The 23,036-nt window shown below is 34.8% G+C and overlaps 1 protein-coding gene across 1 annotated transcript in view; it reads right to left on the bottom strand.

Annotated features, from left to right (window-relative positions):
• MALRD1 (MAM and LDL receptor class A domain containing 1) overlaps nucleotides 1-23,036 on the bottom strand; it is a 541,690-nt gene that overhangs the window by 431,583 nt on the left and 87,071 nt on the right. Inside the window, exons 14-17 of the mRNA XM_074324842.1 lie at nucleotides 19,675-19,795; nucleotides 3,239-3,391; nucleotides 2,712-2,817; nucleotides 1,877-2,244 (exon numbers count right to left, since the gene is read on the bottom strand). Of these exons, the coding sequence (XP_074180943.1) occupies nucleotides 1,877-2,244; nucleotides 2,712-2,817; nucleotides 3,239-3,391; nucleotides 19,675-19,795 (748 nt within the window). The remainder of the gene's footprint in view (nucleotides 1-1,876; nucleotides 2,245-2,711; nucleotides 2,818-3,238; nucleotides 3,392-19,674; nucleotides 19,796-23,036) is intronic.

Genomic DNA, 23,036 nt, shown 5'->3' with positions numbered 1-23,036 from the left:
TTATATTTCCTCACTTGTGACTAATCAAGCCCAGCTGTGACATGAACTGGGGACACCCAGCGTACTGTTCAGGTGTCAGTCTTTGGCTGTAGGGCATAAGGAGAATGTCAGGTTGCTGAGTTTTTGACATAAAACTGACACTAAACCCAACGGATTTGTACTCCACCTGTCTTCATCCTGACTACATGCTCAATCTTCATTTCAAAAGGGAACATGGGTAGCTCCACCCTTAAAAAAGAAGACCATGACCCTAAACATACTTCAAGAAATACAGCGAGGATTTGGGGATATCTAATGTATTCTATGTGATAAAGTAATATGTCTAGATGGAAAGCTGTGAGAGAAACTGACAGTCTCATGTCACTATTACTTCTGTTCATTAATATTTAGTCACAAGAAGTATACTGATATTATAGTTGTACTGCCATAATCCCATTTTACTAAGTTAAAACTGAAAGGTTTGAAGGATAATTTGTTTATTTTCAGCAACAGGTCAACATTTTTTAAATAAATGGATTTGGAGAGCTTGAAAAGGATAAAAAGGCTTTCTAAATTTGCCAAAAAAATATATTAGGTGTATGACACGGAAAACTTCTTGTATTAGCCAGGGTCAAAATCATCGGTTTTGTTTACATCACTCAAATATTAGTTGTGCAATGAAATCCCTGACTATTCCAAAGATCACATGTATGCAAAACTCTCTACAACAATTTATATGGAAATTTCTTAGTGTAATTTTTCCTATGATGGCCCTAGCATTTTATGGCTCTAGTTTGGTTATAATTGGACTCCCAATTTAACAGACACATAGCTTGAATTTTAAGTATTGTTGCTATTTCTGGGGAAGAAAAGATGCAATTTTTTTTTTGACACGTTTGTAATTAACAAATAAAACCACAACGATTAACTTTTGATTCATTTTCAGGAGCAAGTGCACTTATCTGGAGCTCAGTTTATTAAATTGCAAGCCCTACACAACCATCAGATACACAAGCTTTTTGATAATTTACACCAGAAACTCAGGCACATCTTAGACACCTCACGCTCTGCTCTCTGTAGCCAAAACATCATCAAATCTCCCTCGTAAATCTTTCCCCAGACTTCAGTCTCCCCGTTCCATCACCATCACTGTGAGACAGGCTGCCCACACCTCCCCTGCTGACTACTGCAATAGCCTCTTCACAGATCTCCTGAATCCACTCTCCTCTAATTCACTCATTACACCACATCAATAGTGACATTTTCAAATATGCCAATTTTATTAGGCTACCTTCCTTCTTACGAATCTTCACATGAAGAAAAACTTCCTTAATGTGAATTAAAAAGATCTGCGAATCTGGCCTCCCCTTATATCTCTGTCCTTATGTTGTGCCCTATGTCCCCTCCGACTGCTGACACCAGCCTCATATTGGCTACCGCCCATCAGCCATGCTGGCACGTATCAGGCTTTTTGCATATAGGCTTTGACTTACCATTTTTCAGATCTCAGCTAAGTCATCACCTCTTGATGTCCAAAGCCATTATTATGTAAAGTCACAGCACCCCATTTGTAAATCCTGTCAAAGCTGCCATTTTATATTTATGTACTAAATATTTGAATAATACCTCTCTGCAATTAGGCTTTAAGCTCCAGGAGGGCAGAGCATCATGTAGCTGTACTCAACACATATCCCTGGTATTTAGTTCATAAATCTACATAATAAGACTGATGGCTTGACTAATTAATTAATCACATCACATGTTAACATTCATCAACTTTGGAACAATGGTTAGTGTCTTTGGCTTGATTGGCTAGAAAACAGTAAACCTATCCAGATCACCACTATCAAAATGAGTGAGAGAAAAAAAAAAAAGAAAAAGAAAACAAAATACCTACCACAGTCAAACTCATCAGTGTGGTCACCACAGTCGTCTACCAGGTCACATAACTGGAGTTTCTCCACGCAAGCCTTGGTGTGTTGACACCAGAAGTGATGTGGCCCTTTGCAGCTCTCCACAGGGAGGGGAAGGGTACAGTTTTCAAAGCTGATGTCATCAATAGCGGAGACCCCATCATATATGCCAAGACTGACTTTTTCTAGTGTCAGATGGAAGGGCTGAGTAAGGCGTCCAAGCTGGATGGTTGCCTGTGACCACTGGTTGCCCTGGTTATATAATACTCTCCAGAGTAGTGTGGTGTCATTGGAGTTTTCCTCATGGAGCTGTAGCACAGCGGCTCCCACAGAGAGGCCATAGTTATAAAACCTGAAAAATCGCAAACAAAAGAAATGGAGATGATTTATGAGGTAGACTACATATTTAACTTTTTAGACTCTTCCACTCAGCCAACAATCAATAATTACTTATCATGATGGACGCCTTCATTTATTGCAGTCATTGTGGCTGCACGATTGCAAAAGCTTATCTCCTGAGGTGCATACTATGGCCCTCAAAACTCAGGCACCTTTCTCAAGGAGTGCAGTCCAGAAGAGAGGAAGCAGTGTTAATTAAATTACAACCTATTGTTGGAGGGAAACAGTCCCTTTCATCTCAAGAAAGAACACAACAAATACAGATACTATGCTCTTAAGTAAAATGCTTATTGTGTGAATCTAATGCAATAGCTATTTTTAAAGCAAAATCAGGGCAAAATCATAATGTCTAATAAATGCAGGACTATGCCTGAAACCACTGAGCTGCTACAGTAATTGACCATTGTTTTTAATATTCACCAGAAAGAAAGGGTACATCCGGGTCCTGTCTGGCTGAAAGTTGGGCTCTGGAGTTTAACAACTTGTGACAAGCTGCTGCTTTTCTTCAGAATGAACATAAAATGCCCTATGGGGATACAAAAATAAGTCATAAGTTAACCTATTGAATTCTAAAGTGAAACAACTGTCTCTTAATTCTACGCTAGGTAAGTTCCATGTCTAACTAAAATTAAGACTACAACAATTAAAAATCAATAAAAATGATCATTAGTCAAATTTGCTCTTATAAATATTAAAGTATGATCTATGCCTATGTGTAAAAAATGCCAAAAATAATTGATAATTTCAGCGAAAAATATATCTATACTATATCTCCACCATCCATAAATGAATAATTCCATGCAGACAACGTAAGTATAATTGACAATATTCAACTGTCCTACTATTTGTTGTGGTAACATAGAACACTCTCCGCTTCTCTTTCTGGTCTCAGAACTGAGGAAAAGGTAAACTGAAGTAATTACAAAGAGCCTCTGCATGTTTCTTACCTTGAGCTGTGTTGTGAGTATGATCACGGGATGGGGCCTGTTGCCCAAAATCGGCAGAAAGGTTACTTCTCGAGCTCCATACCCAGTCAAAGTGGTCACCACTAAGTGCTTCAAACCATCCACAGCTATTTGTTTCAAAGTCACATTTAGAAACTGAAGAACAAAAACATGGCTCTCAGGTTGGCTCTCCAAAGTGCACACTTTAAAAAGCTGAATGGAAAGCACCTCGTTAGGCTTCTCTAAGTACGTGAAAGGACACACTTGAGGGGAAAAAAATGACCCATTCTGATCTTAAAAAAACCTAAGGTTGTGTTTATCATACTAAAAATTGATAAAGCAAAATCATCAATTCAAAAAATTCATTTTTTTTCTTAATGTTCTTTCTAAGAAACAGCGTCATTCAGCCATATTGCTTATAGAATTGCCAGGGTCTGCTTAATTTATTCTGATATTCATGTTAGTTTCTCTGCCTCTATTATATCATCTGGAAAGCTTAATTATTCCTATAGAATATTTTACACCAAACCATGGAAGTAGCTACTTCTAAAAAAGTTTAGTATTTGAAAAGTCTAGATCCATTATATTTGATTACTGTTCACCTCCAATTTTTATAGACCTTAGGATTTCCCAAAGCATTGTATGCATTGTTTAATCTGTGCAGGGCAGAATAATTTGACCTACTTTTCAGGTAAATATGCAGAAAAGAAGAGAAAGGGAAAGAAAGACAAGTTATAATAATAACAGTGTAATATTACAGCTAATAGTCAGTGAATACCCTACATACTACATCCTGTACTCTTAATGCTTTAATCTAGATCTTTCACAATATCCCTATGGGGAAGACTTATTATTATTATTATTATTATTATTATTATTATTATTATTATTATTTTACAGAGAAAGAAAGGGAGGCTTAGGGAAGTTATTAACTTAACCAAGGTCATATAGTTAGGAAGTTGTTGAGAGGGATTGAAATCTAAATATTCTGACTCCTAGTCTAATATTCTTTCTGCAGCTGTTGACAATAACTGTTAAATGTCATTAGATGAGAAACAGGATAAACCAAAGAGGCATAATCTGAATTTGCTTAGTGTGGCTGTCATTACACATCCCGATGCAAAATGAGGTTTATTCTCATTGATGATTATTACTTTGGGATTCTTGATCAAAGGCTATTTTTATCCAAGCATATAGTAATAAACTACCTCGATGTTCCTTTGCAAAAGAACTTAGGAAGTAAGTTTAAGGGACAAAAGTATAAAGTATGTCATTCAATGAGATTGTAAAATTTAAAACTGTAAGGACATGTTAACCTAATGATAAGTCATTTTCAATTTTGAAAACGCTACTACTACACAGGAGGATTGTGAGGTGAATGGTATTATTACAAATATTTTCTAGATTTTTATAGTTAATATGTAATATCTGATTTTCAAAATATATTTGTTTTCTGTCAAGTTTCCTGGCCCCAACAGAATACTTTCAAATTTTATCAAAAGTCAATGAGAACGTATGAATACATTTAAAAATAAATACTTTAAAAATGTTGAGTCAACTTTAATAAGCAAGGGATGACTGTATTTCAGTATATATAGACAATTAGAAATCAGCAAAATGAAGAAAGTACTGCTATATTTAGAATACAGATTGCTCAAATAAAGTTCAGATAACTGTAGTGAAATATTAAATGTCACTTAAAGGAAAATAATAATAATGATAAATATGACAAGTTAGGGATATATGTTAAGAATATTTAAGTCTATATTTTTAAAGGCCATCTCTATTTACAAATATATAATATACAAGTAACCCATAAACATACATAAATTCCATTTAAATCCCTGAGGAAACAAACACTTTTGATTCCTATTTTACACAATCTTAAAAACAGGATACAGGAGTGCTTCTTATACAAATATGAAAAGGAAACAAATTAGTGTTACTGTGTAATATCTATCCCACATAGCTACCTAGAAAGGGAACCTTACCACCTGCTATCCAGGGAGATACTGCTGTGGAAATAAATGGATATTCAAATGGTAGTAAAATTTGGAAACTACTGCAGCAATTTTATTGTTCTCTAAGGCCCTTAAAAGAGTAATTTTTAACAGATGTTTATGCTGTTAAAATTCAAATATACTATAGTATACTTTGTTATTACATATTCACATTTCTATACACATTTAAAAATGCACTTTGATCACAGATGTAATAATCAAGATGAAATTAATCTTCTAGTTAGCTATTAATCAAATATAGACCTCATTAAAAGAAAAGAGGTTTGGAAAATTATGCATATATACATGTATACGTTATATATATATATATAATTTCTGACAGAAAGACAATAGCCTGGTTATATTTTAATAACTGAGATTCAAAGATTTTTCCATTTTTCTGGAGCATCCTTACCAAATTTCTCAATTACGTCATCATCAGAATGACCACAATTTGCAATAACAATTGCAGCTTTCATTTACTAAGGGAGTATTGGGTACCAAGCTTTGGACTAGGGGCTCTTATATACATAACAGGATTCAGACACAGGATTTCTAAAAATTATGCATGTCTATTCTATAGCTATAGATAGAAAAGCAAGTGACTCCACAGCAGCTTTTAATTATTTTATGTATAATTACCCTTGTGGCCTCAATTAGTTATGTAAATGTAATTACAGTAGTTGCCCCGGGGAGAGGATGCAAGGGGCATTTCATGGGCTGATAAATAGGCCCATCATCCTTTGCTGTCATTTTCACAGCTTTTTCATTCACGCAAAAGAAGATTAAATCATGTAGGAGTCAAGGAACCTTGTGAGGGGAAAAAAATATGTATCCAGACCCTGTCTCATTTCAGATTCACTGTCTTACCACTTCTTTGATGGTTCTGGATGATCCCTACAGAGGTTGATTTCTAAGGAGTAAATATAAAGTGTACAAAGGAAAAGTCTCAACTGATTATTTTGACTTCACAAAAAGACTTAAAAATGTATAGAAAGGTGCTCCTTGACATTTACCAAGAGAAGTTGAAACTTATGTCCACACAAAAACCTACACATGGATGTTTATACTTCTAGAAGCTGTATTCATAATTGTCAAAACCTAGAAGCCACCAAGATGTCCTTCAGTAGGTGATGGATAAACTGTGATACATCCAGACAGTGGAATACTATTCAGTGATTAAAAGAAATTGCTATCAAGCCATGAAAAGACATGGAGAGCCCTTACATGCATGTTTTGACCTGAAAGGAGTCAATCTGGAAAGACTACATACTGTATGATTCCAACTATATGACATTCTGGTAAAGGCAAAACCATGAAGACCGTAAAAAGGTCAGTGGTTACCAGCAGTTGGGGAGGGATGAATTGATGGAGCACAAATTTTTTTAGGGCAATGAAACTACACTGTGTGATACCATAATGATGGATACGTGTCATTATACATTTGTCCAAACCCATAAAATGAAGAGCACCAAGAGTGACCCTAATGTGAATTATGGACTTGAATGATTATGCTGCATCAGTGTAGGTTTATCAATTGTAACAAATGTCCCATTTTTGTGGTGGATGTTGATAATGGGGGAGGCTATGCATGTGGGGAGTTGAGGGTACAAGGGAAACTTCTATAGTTTCCTCTCAATTTTTCTGTGAACCTAAAACTGCTCTAAAAAATTAACACTTAATTTAAAAATTACATTTTAAAAATCTTGATATCTCCATACTAGGATCAATCATTGAGTCAATCTAGAACTATTACAGGCCACTTTGTAACTCCTAAATACTTCTCATCAAAATTGGAATTATGTATGTATTAGTATATTGTAGTTCTACCCACTAGATTGGAATCTCTATGAAGGCAGGGACCATATATGTCTTATTCATTCTGTAAACAGCTGTACAGCCAACTATAGTGTTTGTTAAATATTTACTGAATGAATGAAGTAGCCCTGAGGACAGCAAGTGTTTGCTTCCTATTCTCCTATTTCTAGACACCCTTCCAAAATACCCACTGCTTTACTCCAGTGATACAAAATTATACCCCAGGTAAAAACTTTTCTAGCCAACCTACCTCACTCTTACTTTTATCAACAATTTGATTCTGCAATTTAAACTCTGCTTCTAGCCAACTTCCCCTGTGCCTTATGGAATCTTTAACTGAAGTCAAGAAATATCTTTATTGCCAAAGTTTTCATTAAACCTCCCCTTATGCTTCTTATCTTAGAGTCATATCCTTGCCTATCAGAGATGCATCTTATTGCCAATGGAATAAAACTAGCTTTTTTTTTTTTTATCAGTTATATGTTTATGTATATTTTCTATCTTCTCTGTAAATTGTAATTAGCAGTGCAAATATACTAAATATATTTGCAGGTTCTACACACTTTTAGCAGATGTTAAATTCTTATTATTATTATCATTATCATTATTATAATTATTAACCAGCCTCTTTTATGCACGTGTGTTTAGATTCTCTCACTGCATCGTTTTTCCCTAAAAGAAAAACTCCTTACATGTCTACTATACAAACCTAGCTAAATGATGGAAACACTCAAACTCTCTTGAAATATAGCCACCGGAAATTAAGAAATAATAACCTATTGTAAAGCTTATCTTCTAAATGCTTATGGGTGTGAAGAGGTTTACATTATTTGAGAATCTTACAAATTAATCACCCTGGAAAATTTAGTGGCAAAGCTAAAATCAACTTTGAGATTCACTTTACCTACCCACCTCTACCCTGAACTAACAGTGTGAGCACAGAAAGGACCGAGAATTCCATTCTCTTTATGACTCACTTTTCTTCACTATAAATTAGTTAATACATATAAATACATTTCAAACAATGCCAGATACAAAATAAGAGCTGTAGAAGTGTGTGGTAGTATTTATATTATTATAATACAGTCTTTCAGGTATCTAAATCTGTGCCCCAAAGAGACAGGTTTACATCACCACTGGAAGGAAATGGAAATTACACTGTATGTAGCGGCAGAGTTCTATAGGCAACAGACGCAGATTGTCAAGAAAACTTGGTGTTGAATGGGGGAGGATCATTATGCCTCTTTATACTTCTCAGCATACACATTGCTGAAAACAGAAACAAAATGAACAAGAGAAGTAAATGTGAGAGAAAAGAGAAGGACTGACATAGTATGAGCTTACAAACAAAAAAAGACACTTCTAAAATTTTCAGAGTGAAGAAGAACAATGATCTTGCTGAAAAATAAAATCCAAAATGAGCTCAAAGTAATGCCACCCACACAAAATCCACTTTTACCATAGACACCATTAACAGCATAATTTAGTGAAATTTAATCTTAATCATAGAACATGACTTTCTTAATAAATACACAGGTTATATTCTCAATAGAATTTTCAACTGAAAAAATGAATTATTTCTTTTTTATACCTACTATAGTGTCTATTATTTTATCTCTACTCTCATGAATTTCTTTAATCTAACAATATAATTATCTATGGAACATATTGATCAAAATATCATGGGTTGTTTACCAGATTTTACTTGTCTACAGAAATATTTTTCTCTTTGTTTCCCTCAGTGATCAATGGCTCCATAATGAGAATGAATGGACTTTTTCTCCCCGTATTGGTTTTATGTCACAGAAATGATGAGCCTTCACCAGAAACAACTTCCCATCCCAGTATTTTACAATTACTTCTGTCTAGGGAGTTTTTGTTTGTTTGTTTGGTTGGTTTTTGACTGGAAAACAGTGTCTAGATTATAATTTGAGGGCAATATGAAAAATAACAATTCCGTTTACTAAGAAAAATTAACTCATCTTTTTACTACAAAGACTTATTTTTTTTACCAATACGCATTTCATAAAAATGTAAGATGATCAATAATTAGCAAATTTAGCTTTATTCTGAGATGCTTTTTTCCCTTGTAGTCAGACCTATAAAAAAGAGAATGAGATGTAAACTAGCAGCGTATTTTCACAGCTTTTATTAAACTAAAAAGTAATTTGTGGCAATTCAGAGAGATGCATTATTTTAGGAAGGCTTTAAATTTCTATTTAAGTTTAAATATGTCCAACGTCACCAAAAAATACCTTCTTGAAAACATTTTTTCATAAAATATGTGGGGAAAAAAGAGTCCTAATTAGAACACACACACACTCACACACACATTCACACACACAGCCAGTAGGCCAAGAAAGAAATCATCCACCAGGATGCCTCAAGAAAAAAATGGTACATCAGAACCAAAAAGAGACGCTCCCTCCTCTACTGTGCTTCGTGGTATCCATCCTGTGCTCTCTACTAACAAAGCCTAACAATGTGTGAGCTAGTCAAAACAGATATGTTTACACAGTCCTGCTCTAGTAACTCACTAAAAGCAGGGCAAAAAGGGTGGATTTGGAGCTGAGACACAATGACTGTATAAACGGTACACTTGCTTAATGGTGTCTTGTCTGTAACTAGAGGAACCCCATTTTAAATCCAGGCAATCTGGCTCAAGAATCCAAATTCTTAACCACACATTATTTCTTTAATCACAATATATTTCATAAATCTGAAACCTCTGAATTGACTTAAAAAATTACAGTGTATCTCAGGAACTTAAAAGACTGTGTTATAGACATGAACAAAACATGGAGATCACTGTTTTGGCAATAGACCCATGACCATAGCGAAATGCATTCAAAATTAGCAAAAGAACTGCAATTCTATAGAGTCTTAATTTTCATTTCTTTGCCTGCTTCTTTTGCAGAGCTAATTTTATACTAGGGATCTGTTTATTCACAGAAATGCTAATTCTTCATCCCATTTTTATGAATCCATGCATTAAAGATTCACACGAGATACAGTAGTTTGGGAAAAGTATACAACCCGTATCTAAGTTTGAAAAAGTAAAACAGAACAATAAGAAGACACTCCTTTTTTCCTATACTGTATGACCTGTTTTTGCTTAGGCTTTATTGATACTAAGCCAGTGTTTCTTTCCGTGAGCAGAGAGAAAAGAAGAAAATGAGAAATTGTTCAGATCTATTTTTAGAGAAACAAAGGACAGGCATTTCAGACTAAATAGTTTTTAGAGAGAAATAAATTATAGAACTCAGAAAATGTTATTTGAGACTATTTAAAATATATTTACAAAGTACAGAGTTGGCTTTCTCATCTACATTACATAGTGTAGACTGGAAAAAAATTATTTATAGGCATACTGGTGTGTGTGTGTGTGTGTGTGTGTGTGTGTGTGTGAGTGTGTGTGTGTGTGTCCTGTTTATCCAATGTGGACATTGTAAAAAATGTATCACTGATACTATGTGACACATGAAATCTTCATTTATAAGTTACTTTCTGAAACAAAAGCAACCACTATGTAAAGCAATATTAGCAGTTTTAGTCTTATAGAAAACTAAATATTTGTTCGCAATAATGGGAACTTCTAAATGGTATCTTCATGACCCTGAGAGAAGTGAAAGCAAATTTCAAACTGCACAGTGAAAGTTGAACCCTTCTACTTTGCTGATATGACTGTTTATTAACATAATAAGCCGTTAGCCAAAAAAAAAAGGCAAAATGCAGTGAGTGTCATTAAATAACCATTTACACCAAAAATTCAATTTTAGCTCCTAGTCTAAAGAAATAATTCAGACTAACCATTTTAATCTAAGAAAAATAAAGAGATGTCCTTAAAAATGATGACAGAGCCATATTGATTTCAAATAACCTATGCAGGGGAAATGGACTTATCAGAAAGTGGAATTGTTTGAACACACCCGGGCACTGATTCTACTCTCTGCCTCCCACTCGGGCCCCAAATCCTGATAGGGTTTGTCCTGCGGATGCCAAGTTCAGGTTTGTCCTTGAGAGCTGAGATACTGAGATAATTTTAACCATTCTCTTAATAGAAAACATACAGATTATTTGTCAAAGTTCTTCATAAACCCCAACACAAACCTGGTATAAAATCACTCTGGCATGGATGTTTCTGATATGTTTCTCCCAGGCTCAGACAGAAATTCTGCTAACGCTTTACCCTGAAGCTAAACCTGTTAGCGTATGAAGGCCAAAGGAAATTGTGCTGAGATGTTGGATCTGGCCTGCTGTGTAAGTACTTCAGTTCTTCCGTTACCGTGAATAAATATTGGAGAAACTTAATTTAACATCATAGCCAGTGTGTGGTATCTTTAACTGTCCACAAATGAAAGGAAGGAAGGAGGGAGGGAGAGTAAGAAGGAAGAAAGGAAGGAGGTTGGGGAGAGATGGAGGGAGAGAGGGAAGGAGGGAGGGAAAGAAGAAAGGAGGTGGGGGAGGGAGGAAGGAAGGAAGAAAGGAAGGAAGGAAGGGAGCTCCTTGAAAACCTGTACACCTAGGTTTCAATTTAAATAATTGTAGTTTTATGTTATGATATAAATGAATATAGAAACATTCAATTATATCATTCAAGGTTATCAAAACTCTAGAAAATGTCATAATCTTTATATATCCCGAACTTTTTTTAATGCAATAATTTTTTTCTCTCTTTTACCAAAATGGATTAAAACATATTTTTTTTCCCAAAAGGTTTGAAGATATTTCAGACGCATTAAACACATAAATTCTTAGTAAGTTTAACAATTCCTTTGAGGTAGGCCATTATCATTAAATCAAGTTGGTTTAGTGATGTTTGTGAAAACGAGAAAATCGGAATAAATTGCATCAAAATATTAAATATTTAAAATTCCAGGACATCAATGTTCCTTTTAAGGATGATTTATTATTTATAAAAAGAAATCTTGATGGTGGTATTGTCTTTTTCCCCTTGCAAAAAACAACTTTTTTCAGGCAATTAAATTCTCTATGGGGAAATTGATATGTTGGTTAGTGCAATGTTAGACATACATGCTCAGCCTAAAATGCATGCCCTTCCTCCCTCCTTGTTGCAGTGAAGACCTAAGACTCCTCTTATTCCTCAGAATTTCTCGTTGTGCCTTTAGTTCATCTCAATTCACTACCAGAACCATGAATGCAGATTCATAAAAATGGGATGAACAATTAGCATTTCTATGCAAAAACAGGTCCCCAGTATAAAATTAGCTCTGCAGAAAAGTCAGGCAAAAAAGTGAAAATGAAGACTCTAGAGAACTGGAGTGTACTTGTTAATTTTGAACTCATTTCACTCTGGTCACCAATAATGATCTCCATATTTTCTTCATGTCTGTAAAACAATCTTTTAAGTCCCTGAAACACACTCTAGGAATGGAAGGCAATTTACCACATTTCAGATTTATGAAATGTACTGTGATTAAAGAAATAATTACGTAAGGGAAAGGATTAAGTTTTATTTTATTTAAGGATATTAATCATTTAAACTTCTAGGCAGAATTTCCTGTTATCATCTGACATCCTAGGGCATGACAACCAAAGGGCTTGATTTCTCCTCCAAAAAGTGAAATCTTTACCTCTGGCTTCAAAGTTTCTGTTGCTTAATCTGATCACGATGGCAACTCTTCATTTCTGTCAAGTGTCATTCTCAATTTAATGATGACTTTGAAAGGACAGAAAGGCTAATATTGTGTGGTCAAGAAGAGGAATTCTGGAGACAGATAACCTGCATTTAAAACGGGGTTCCACCAATTACAAACGAGACATTAGGCAAGGGTGCTAGTTATAAATGTATGTGTCTCAGCTCCAAATCTTTCCTTCTTTGCCCGGCTTTGAGATACTGGAGCTGAACCCTGCAAACATTTCTCTTTTGACCAGCTCACATGAAGTTAGGCTCTGTCCATAGGAGCACAGGATGGATACCACAAAGCATAGTACAGGAAGGAGTGTCTGTTTTTGGTTCCAGGGAACTTTTTTTTTCTCTCTTGCCCACAGCTGCCAGCAATGTAAAGTGACCCACTGTCTAGTCACCCTTTGGTAAGCAGTGCAGGCATCCTAGTAGATAACTTCTCCTTTGGCCCACCAGCAGTGATCCAAATCTAGCCCACAGCATCCCAGCAAATTCCCCCACATTCCAGTGGGTCCCAGTCACACCTTCCCCAATAAAGTCTAAATCTCAGTGTTGGGTTGGGGGAGGGTACAGTTATCCAAATGTATTCTGCCCTTGGATTCTCCATCTCAGCCCTGGGTGTACAAGCTGTTCCCTACATTTGCTGTTCCTTTCCTTTTTACTGTTCTCTTTTACCTCTTTTTGTAGGTAGCTACCTTTTACCATGTAATAATTTTTTATAGAGAGTCTTCCTCGTTCAAATTTCCAGTTGTGTTGTTTTATTTCCTAAATGGACACTAAATGATAAGAAAGTCTGTAAATAAGGGTAATAGTGCCTGTTCTGATCATTAAAAGAGTTTATCAGATAACGTCCCTAATGTACATTTGGTAGCAGTCCTAATGTATATCAGAGACAGGCTTAGAACTGTTCATCTCCAGCATAACTTTCAATAGGTAACTTTTCTGAAATAGCAAAACAAAACAAAACAAAACAAAACAAAACCCAGAAAACATTTTAAGAAATTCCTGCTGAGCAATTATCTACCTTCAATAAAAAACATTCTCTACCTCCTCACAGGTAAAATAGCACTTTCTTTACACCTCTGTTCTAGTTATAATTACAATGCGACACTACTAATCACAAAGTGTTTCTTACCTAATAGATTATGTTAGTTGAGGAGAACAATCATGCTTTATTCTTTACTGAATCTCTTGGCACAGAGCACTCAATAAAGGTGTGTGGTGAGTCACAGCTTGGCGACATTGGCAATGTATCAAAACCCATCAATGGCCTTGATTTTTCTCAACAATCTGATCTGTGTTCTGCATGGATTGTGGAGATGCTCTCCAATTCTGAGCCTCATCACACCCACGAATATGTCCATGCTTCCCCTCCCCCGCCTGCCATTGTCTTGACTTAAAACTATCTTGAGTTTCATTTCAGGTATGGGGGGAGATCAATACAATGTGATACTTCTGTAACCTTCCCTCTTATCTGTCTTCATTATCTTTAATAGCAGTTATTTAAGTACTTTTGCCAAAGCTTATCCACCACCAACACTCCCTTTGTTTTCCTTCTTTATTAATTTTCCAGGGATGCTAGGATAACATTAGAGCAATACAGGTGTAATACAGAAAGAATAGATACATGGCCTTGAAAAAGAAGAAACTTAAAGGGGACCCTCAAAAATTAAAAAAATTATGGAACTGGCCACAATCTATTGTTTTATGACCAATTTATTGATTAATGCACTACAGTTTGAAAAATACATTCTGAAGCATTATGCAATCCTCTGCCATTAATTATACTGGAATGGCAATGGTGTAGAATAAGAGTAAGCATTCTTATGATAGCAGAAAGAATTTAATAAGGGAATATTTGTAATATAAAGTTGTCCTTGTCTTTTGAGTTCTTTCTTGCATTTATTCCAAATTCTGTACTCCATCACAGCAAGACTGAAAGTAACATATCTTCATTCATTGCTACTGTTTTAAAGCTAATCTTGTTTGCTTTCAACTGCAAGTCTTTTCAGTTGTACGTGAACTCAATTCTGACTGCCTACATTAAAAACCCCTTACTTGAGTAGTATGCACTTTATGTTCAGAGAGTAAATATGTGCACATAAATCTTAGCCAAGTAACTAAGTACTAATGACTAAATGTCACACAAAGCAACTAAGTGACTAACGTACTGACTCATCACCACTGGCCTCATCTGCTTCATTTGAGCCATCAGATGGAAAAATCACACACCTTGCTGGATGCAATACAGCCTGCATCCTCATGTGGCACACATCCACCTTTAAAATTAAGAAATGGAGAGGAGAAAACATCCTCTTCTTCAACAAATAAAGAGAATGTATAATTGTTTCAGGAACACTAATTTTTAATTATGCTTAGGATAAAGAAACTGGATAAAAGTAAACATTGTACAAATCAGAGTACAATTTGCTATTTTCATTGTGTGTGTGCTGCTGCAAAAGTAAACATAAGGGGCTCAACCTCACTAATCATCAGAGAAATGCTCATAAAAACCACAATGAGATACCACCTCACTCCATTCAGAATGGCTATCCTTAATAAATCAACAAAGAAGTGTTGGCGAGAATGTGGAAAAGAGGAAAACCTCGTGCACTGTTGGTGGGATTGCAGATTGGTGCAGCCACTATGGAAATCAGTATGGAGGTATCTCAAAAAACTGGAAATGGAACTACCTTATGACCCAGCAATTCCACTCTTAGGTATCTATCCAGAGAAATCCAAAACACTAATTTGAACAAATATATGCACCCCTATATTTATTGCAGCACTATTCACAGACATGGAAACAACTGAAATGCCCATTGGCAGACTAATGGATTAAGAAACTGTGGTACATTTATATAATAGAGTATTACTCGGCTGTAAAGAAGAATGAAATTTTACCATTTGCAACGAGATGGATGGACCTAAAGGACATTATGCTAAGTGAAATAAGTCAGACAGAGAAAGACAAATACCATATGATCTCACTTATATGTGGAACCTAAAGATCAGAATAAATGAGCAAACTAAACAGAAATAGTATCAGAGATATAGAGAAAAAACTGATGGTTGTTAGATGGGAGGGGGATGGGATGGAGGAGAAGGTAAAGAGATCAGAAAGCAAAAATTGGTAGCCACAATATTGCCATGGGGTATATGAAAGACAGTTTGGGGAATATAATCAATAATGTAAAGATTTTGTAGGGTGTCAGATGGGCATTTGTCTTATTAGGGAGACCACTTCATGGATGGTGTAGATGCCTGACCACTGCACTGTACACCTGAAGCTGAAGCTGAATAATATTGAATGTCAACTATAATTATATATATGGTCACTGGATATGGAGTACAGCCTAGGGAATAGAGACAATGGAATCGTAACAGCTATATATGATGTCAGAGGGGTAGTAGAATGGGGTAGGGGGTTATCACTCTGTGAGGGGTGTAAATGTTTAAGTATTACATTGTTTTGTATACCTTAAACTAATAAAAAAATGTAAACATAAGGCTAATGCTCTGAGGAGTGCTCTGAAGGGTTGTACCACTAGCACTGTTGGTGGGGTTGCAGATTGGTGCAGCCAAGCAAAGCTTTCCAAAGCTGTAATTCAAGTACAGGGTCCAGGTAAATTTCTGGCCATTCCGCCCCTCAGATCGAACATAATTCACTACCAGTGAAACCTGGCATAGTTTTTAACTCTCCTTGCAGTCCTGTCCCTAAACTTCTGCCTGGTAGTAATACCAAATTCCATAAAGGAGATCCTATTATGGACAAATCCTACTTTCTGGACAAATTTGCAAAAGCAGTAAGAAATGTTTTTTGTGTGTGTGTAAAACCAATTTCAGAAATAATTCATAAAATTTTAGTCTAATTAGAATTTTACTATATCCAACTGAGCTGGTGTTCAGATTGAAGCACACATAAACGAGTTTTGAATTAATGTATGAAAAGAATTCTCTGTAAGTGAGATCAAGTACTCTGAGACTTCTGCTAAGGTTAATTTTAGTGATAAATTAAAACTCTTAGCCACACTTTTGCCTCCAATTACATTTTCTTCAATGTCAACTTTAATGCCTTTCTACTATTCCAATTCGGGTGATGTGGTATTCGATTAGGAGAAGGAAAATGTTTAATTAAATAACAGAAACGAGGTAATGCTGGTTAACCCTCAAAAACTCATTAGTCATTAAGTCTGCTGCTTTGCATTCCTCGATGTCTATCAGAATCACACATACGCACAGAGCTTAGAAAGGTTTATTATACGTTCAGGGCACACATTCTGAATAAAGTAATTACATGTTAACATAATATAAAGTTGGTACATGGAGTTATACAATCTTTCCAATGAAAGATGACTTTAATAAAAGACCTTTAATTAAAAGTTCTTTAATCCAGTTCTCAATCCAGAATTGTTCTCTGATATCATCCTTGATCAATATATTTAGCTCCTATAATAATGCAACTTTCCCACTTACTGTGTTGTTTAAGGAAACATAACTTTAAAATATATGAAGTGCCTGATTGCCACATGTGAATATTTTTCATCTATACAGATAAAGAAAAAATGAAGTGTGACTGTTCTCAGGCAACTCTTTTAATACTGTCTACTAATTGACACAGGGAGTAGGAATGGTCAGAAGGAAACACCCATCAGTGTTAGCATGCCAAAGTAACTGCAGGCACGATGTATGTTGTTTCAATGCATTTGCAGAACCTAAATAATGGTTATTGTTTCAAAAATGTCTATTTGACTTTCAAAAAAATGTCAGTATTTGGGATCCATTTTTATGACAATGTTTCTGACCCTTAATTGAAATTCTCTATAAAATATTCAGTCAAAGAATTAGCCAAACTCCACCTGTTACTTGAGTATACCATGTTTTGAAGTTAAACAGAATTTTAGGGTCAAGAATTAAATTTCTGGTTGGGCTTTAGTCACATTTCTAAACACAATAAGTTTTTTTAAATCCTAGGTAATTCTGAAACATGAATTTCATTATATATTCATTTGAAGTGCCAAACGAAATTAAAATAGAATTGAATCTTTATAGTGCTTTAAAATATGCAAAATAATTAAAATTCTTTCATAATTTTTATAATTAAAATACCTGTATGTGACAATTTTAGCCACAGTATAGATTATTGGAAGAGAGCCTCATATCTAGACTGTGACATATATTTTCACCTTTTAAAAAATATATATGCTACATCGAACTAAAAAGCTTCTGCACAGCAAAAGGAACCATTAACTAAATAAAAAGGCAAGCAACCAAATGAGAGAAAATATTTGCAAACAAAACTCTGATAAACGGTTAAAAAAGAACTCACACATCTCAACAACAACAAAAAAACAAACAATCCAATTAAAAAATGGGCAGAGGACCTGAACAGACACTGCTCACAAGAAGACATACAAATGGCCAACAGATGTATGAAAAAATGTTCAACTTCACTAGCTATAAGGGAAATGCAAATTCAAATCACAATGAGATACCACCTCACACCTGTTAGAATGGCTATTATCAACAAGACAAGTAAGGACAAGTGTTGGAGAGGCTGTGGAGAAAAAGGAACCCTTGTGCACTGTTGGTAGAAATGTAAATTGTTACAGCCACTATGGAAAACATTATGGAGGTTCCTCAAAAAATTAAGACTAGAGCTAGCATTTTAATATAGGGAAGGGGCACAAGGACTGTTTTTGCAGAAGAAGGAACTAAGCAGTTGGATTCCATGCCTGCTGCCTACATTCTTTAAGACACGGAACTCAAGCAGACATTAATCAATCACACAGAGCAAACTCTCCAAAGACTAGAGATTCCACTAGGATCATCCCTGTAATTAAGCCCACAGAAAGAGAACACAGGCTGTGCTGCCTCTATTCTTCTTGCATTTTACTATAGTAAAACTCACGTTTTTCTTCTATCCTCCTTTCCCCCACCAGAGCAATGAATTTTCCATGGAAGCAGAAAACACACCTAAACCCTAGCCTGGGGAATGGAGGGCGTCTCCATTTCACTAGCAATTAGAGACCACCACTCTGTCTATGGGGTGACCTTTGTTTTCTTACTTACTCTCTGCTAAATAAACTTACTTTTACTTTAAATTCTATATCATTCATGTTTGCATTGTTTCCCATGTGAAGCCAAGGACCCTATTTTCCTGTAACAATATGACCCAGCAATCCCTCTTCTGGGTATCTACCCAGAAAATCAGAAAACAGTTACCTGTAAAGATATATGTACCCCTATGTTCACTGCAGCATTATTCACAGTGGCCAAGACATGGAAACAACTCTAAGTGTCATTCAATGGATGACTGGATAAAGAAGACACATACATTGTACATACATACAATGGAACATTACTCAGCCATAAGAAAGGATGAAATACTGGCATTTGCATCAGCATGAATGGATCTTGAGAATACCATAATAAGTGAAGTAAGTCAGATAGAACAAAACAAGAACCATAGGATTTCACTTATGTGTAGAATATAAAACAGAAACAAAAAAATGAACAAATAAAACAAACAAACAACCTCATAAAAGTAGATGCAGGCAACAGTATAGAGGTTACCAGAGAGGAAGAAAGGGTGGGGGGAAGTTGAAGGATATAAAGGGGGTTAAATATATGGTGTCGGAAGGAAAATTGATTCTGGGTGGTGACCACATAATGCAATATATAGATGATGTATTATAGAATTATACACTTGAAACTTATATAATGTGATTAACCTATATCACTCCAATAAATTCAATTTAAAAATAAAAGTAAATAAATAAAATTATACATGTTTTAGTTTTCAAGGACATGTGACATAATCCACATCTTTGTATTAGGTATTAGTGAGCTATATTATTGAAGGACTCTAATATATTTTACATTTTGACATCAAGAAGAACTAATTATTTCAATGTTTAAAATTGCAATGACAATTTTGTTACTTTGAAAAACTAATAACGAAAAAAACTCACCTTTGTTTACTATGCTCGCACCTGGAAGTAACTCATATGAAATTTCACATTCCTGGGATATACTGATGTCATCTAGAGCAACGGTAGCATTTGATGATAAAACAGTTGCTTCTAAAATCAACTATAATTATAAAAAGACAAATTATTAAAAATACCATAAAAGTAAATAACTGAAAATCACATTTCTTTGTGTAGAGAAGCTCATTAGCATCTGTCACATCTTCCCATCTAACTTTAGAAAACTGTTTTGACCAGTACATTAAAATTATAAACTTATAAAGTCATAACTGTTTTGACAGCTTCTGATGTGACCTTAATAACTTAGGTAACTTTGTTTTAATGAAAAGTTGTAAAATCCATCACTTCTGAAGGATCGCCTTCCCACTGGAAATATTAGGAGTCATGTGCATTTAAAACGTGTTCTTTGGAGTAATCAACTGTGTGGTTTACAACTTTATTTAATTGAGAGAGGAATTCATTCCTAATGGGTCTGCTGGAGGCAATGATTCATTTTCATATCAGAATATTTACTCTTCTATATTATGTATACATATACAGAAATTTAATGAGGTAAAACATACAGTGGTTAATAACCATATACAGTGGTTAGTAATATTCTTATGCTAAAGCATTCAGAGGCATCTATTGAATGTAGTCTAACACTCTGAATAATGACTCATATAATTTATTTGCTCTCGTTATTCACTCACATTATTATGTTGTTATTCTACGATTAAAAAATAAATAAATAAAAGACAGAGATTATGTCTGGAATCTTAAGGACACAAAGGAGGACCACCAACGGAGGACATAGCTAATAATGCATCTCCAGCTTATCAGGGAGGATCTCAGATATCAAAGATTTTACAGTTTACTTGGTGTGACACATTAACAACTAAACTACACTAGTAGTGACATATAAGAGAGATGTATAAGATACTATTGTGTTTCCCTGAAAATAAGACCTACCCCAAAAATAAGCCCCAGTTAAGATAATCAGCCAGACGGACACATTTAGTACATTATAACAATGTTCTAGAAGATGACATGACTATATTTAAATAAGTGTAGATTGTTGTACATGAAGAAATAAGACATCCCCTGAAAATATGTCCTAATATCTCTTTTGAAGCAAAAATTAATATAATACCCGGTCTTATTTTCGGGGAAACACAGTAGGAGAATCAAAGAAAAGCACTTCATTATTTCTCTGCCAGGAATATGAGACAGAATTTGAACAAAGATCTGAAGTAATACTAAACTTCAGTTATAATTGCTGCCTAAGATTTTGTTACTTTGAGAAACTAATAATATTACAAGCAAAATCAAGGAGATGGGAACATGTTCGGCATACTTAGAAAACATTTGGTATTGTAATGAGGTTTGAAACATGCTACCCCAAAATATGGCAACTTGGCACACTGAATGTTTCAAGCTGAGGGTATCTGAGAAATGGGATGTGCAGGATGAACTTTCGGATCTTCCCCTGAATCAGATCGTAATGCCTTCCCATAAGAGGTGCCCTCCCTATATCTGGAGGAAAGGAGTATCCTTATCACCGAGGACAAAAGGACGCAGAGAGGAATCTGAATGGACGGGCTTTGCTCAGGGCCCTCAGATAACTGCACTTCCCTCTGATTCCTCGCCCTAGTGTGTCTTCCATGACTGTCTAGTCTTCATCAAACCTCACATAAAAACACTCAGAATTAACTGTTTCTTCAGGTCTTCCTGTCCTTATAAAGGAAGACTCACATGTCACGTAAAATTTACATTAAATAGTTGCATATATTTTTCTCCTGTCAATCTGCTTTTTCAGTTTAATTTTCAGACTCAGCCAGGTCTGAAGAGTAGTAGGTCTATAAGGGTTGAGGAAAACTTTCCCCCCTACATAAGAGTATAGGATTTTAAGAGAACAAATAATTAATTCAGTAATATGTAGATGGAAAGGATAGGTTCCATGAATTGGTGCAGCCCAACTGGATAGCATTAATTTAAAAAAAATAGCATAGATTATAGAAATTAAGCCCACTTGTCAGCATTTTCCCTAGAGAGACACTCATAGGCATACACATGACGGCCTGTGTGGGAAAGTTTATTTCAATGCTGGGTTTGATAAAAAATGAATAGGAGTAATTCAAATGTGAATCAATAAATCAATGATGACATAGACTTTAGATTATTATGCCAGTTAAAAATAATATCTATCTCTATGTGCCAATATGGAAAGGCCTTCAACATGTGTTTCCGAGTAAAAAATTAAGTTACAGAAAAAAATTTATGGTATGATACTACTGAGGTTAAAACATACAATGGTTTAGATTTGTTGATATATATGGTATCTACATACATATTACATAAATATAAAAGGGTTTACAAGTAAAAATAAATTAGTATCTATAGTTACCTCAAGATAAAAACAATGATGGGAGGTGACGGTGGTCAAGAGTAACTATTGCCTTATCTGTAATTTTTGATACTTTATAATGAGATGTATATAATTTTCCTAATTTTAAAAATTCTAATTAGAACTGGTTTCTGTAGAATCTTGGCCAACTGAGAAATTTGGCCTTCATACAAGAGGCATAAAATAATGACAGGTTTTAAAGAAGGATTTTGATGAAATATATACAGACATTGTAATTGTGAAATATATTATGCTTATCACCATTAAGTTATTCTAATTTATTTGGGACATCTTTAATATTGAAAGCTTTACTTTTATTCATTATTATAATACACCCTGGATTGAATTCAATTAAAATATAGATGTGTAATTCTGGAGACTTGTTACACAAGCATTTGTTGACCACCATATTTGAAGTCCTGCACTACTCAAAAAAACAAAAAAAAAGAAAAACAGCTGGAGAAAAGACAATGGTTAAGCAGTTCTCTGTGCCCCAGAGAGGCACATACCTCTATTCTTTGAATGGAGTGGGGGCCCCTGGGATAAGTTGAAGTGGAATTATGGGATAGGTCTTTAAAATATGATTATATATATTTATTTTTTATGAAGGGAACCACTAGACTCTTTTAGATATCCATATTAAATGTATAAAACAACTTCCAAAGCCAAATAAAAATGATATTAGTTCATTAACATCTCTGATTGTTTACTTCTATACAATGACATTTAGGACGATGAAATGAAAAATTATAATTCTACCATTAATTACTTCTAAATTTAAAAAGAAAAATGGTCACTTCCTCTAAAAATGTATATTCTATCTGTAAATAAAATCATCAGATGATTTCAAAATCATCTTGACTATTCCTGTCATTTATTGCTTGTTGTGACCAAGCTGATATTTTGATTTGTGACCATTCCTTTTGGGAACTACACTATCAGTTAATAATTAGTAAGT

This window comes from Rhinolophus sinicus, linkage group LG02, assembly GCF_036562045.2.
Source record: "Rhinolophus sinicus isolate RSC01 linkage group LG02, ASM3656204v1, whole genome shotgun sequence".
Lineage (NCBI taxonomy): Eukaryota > Metazoa > Chordata > Mammalia > Chiroptera > Rhinolophidae > Rhinolophus > Rhinolophus sinicus.
This window is presented reverse-complemented; position numbering and strand designations above follow the sequence as displayed.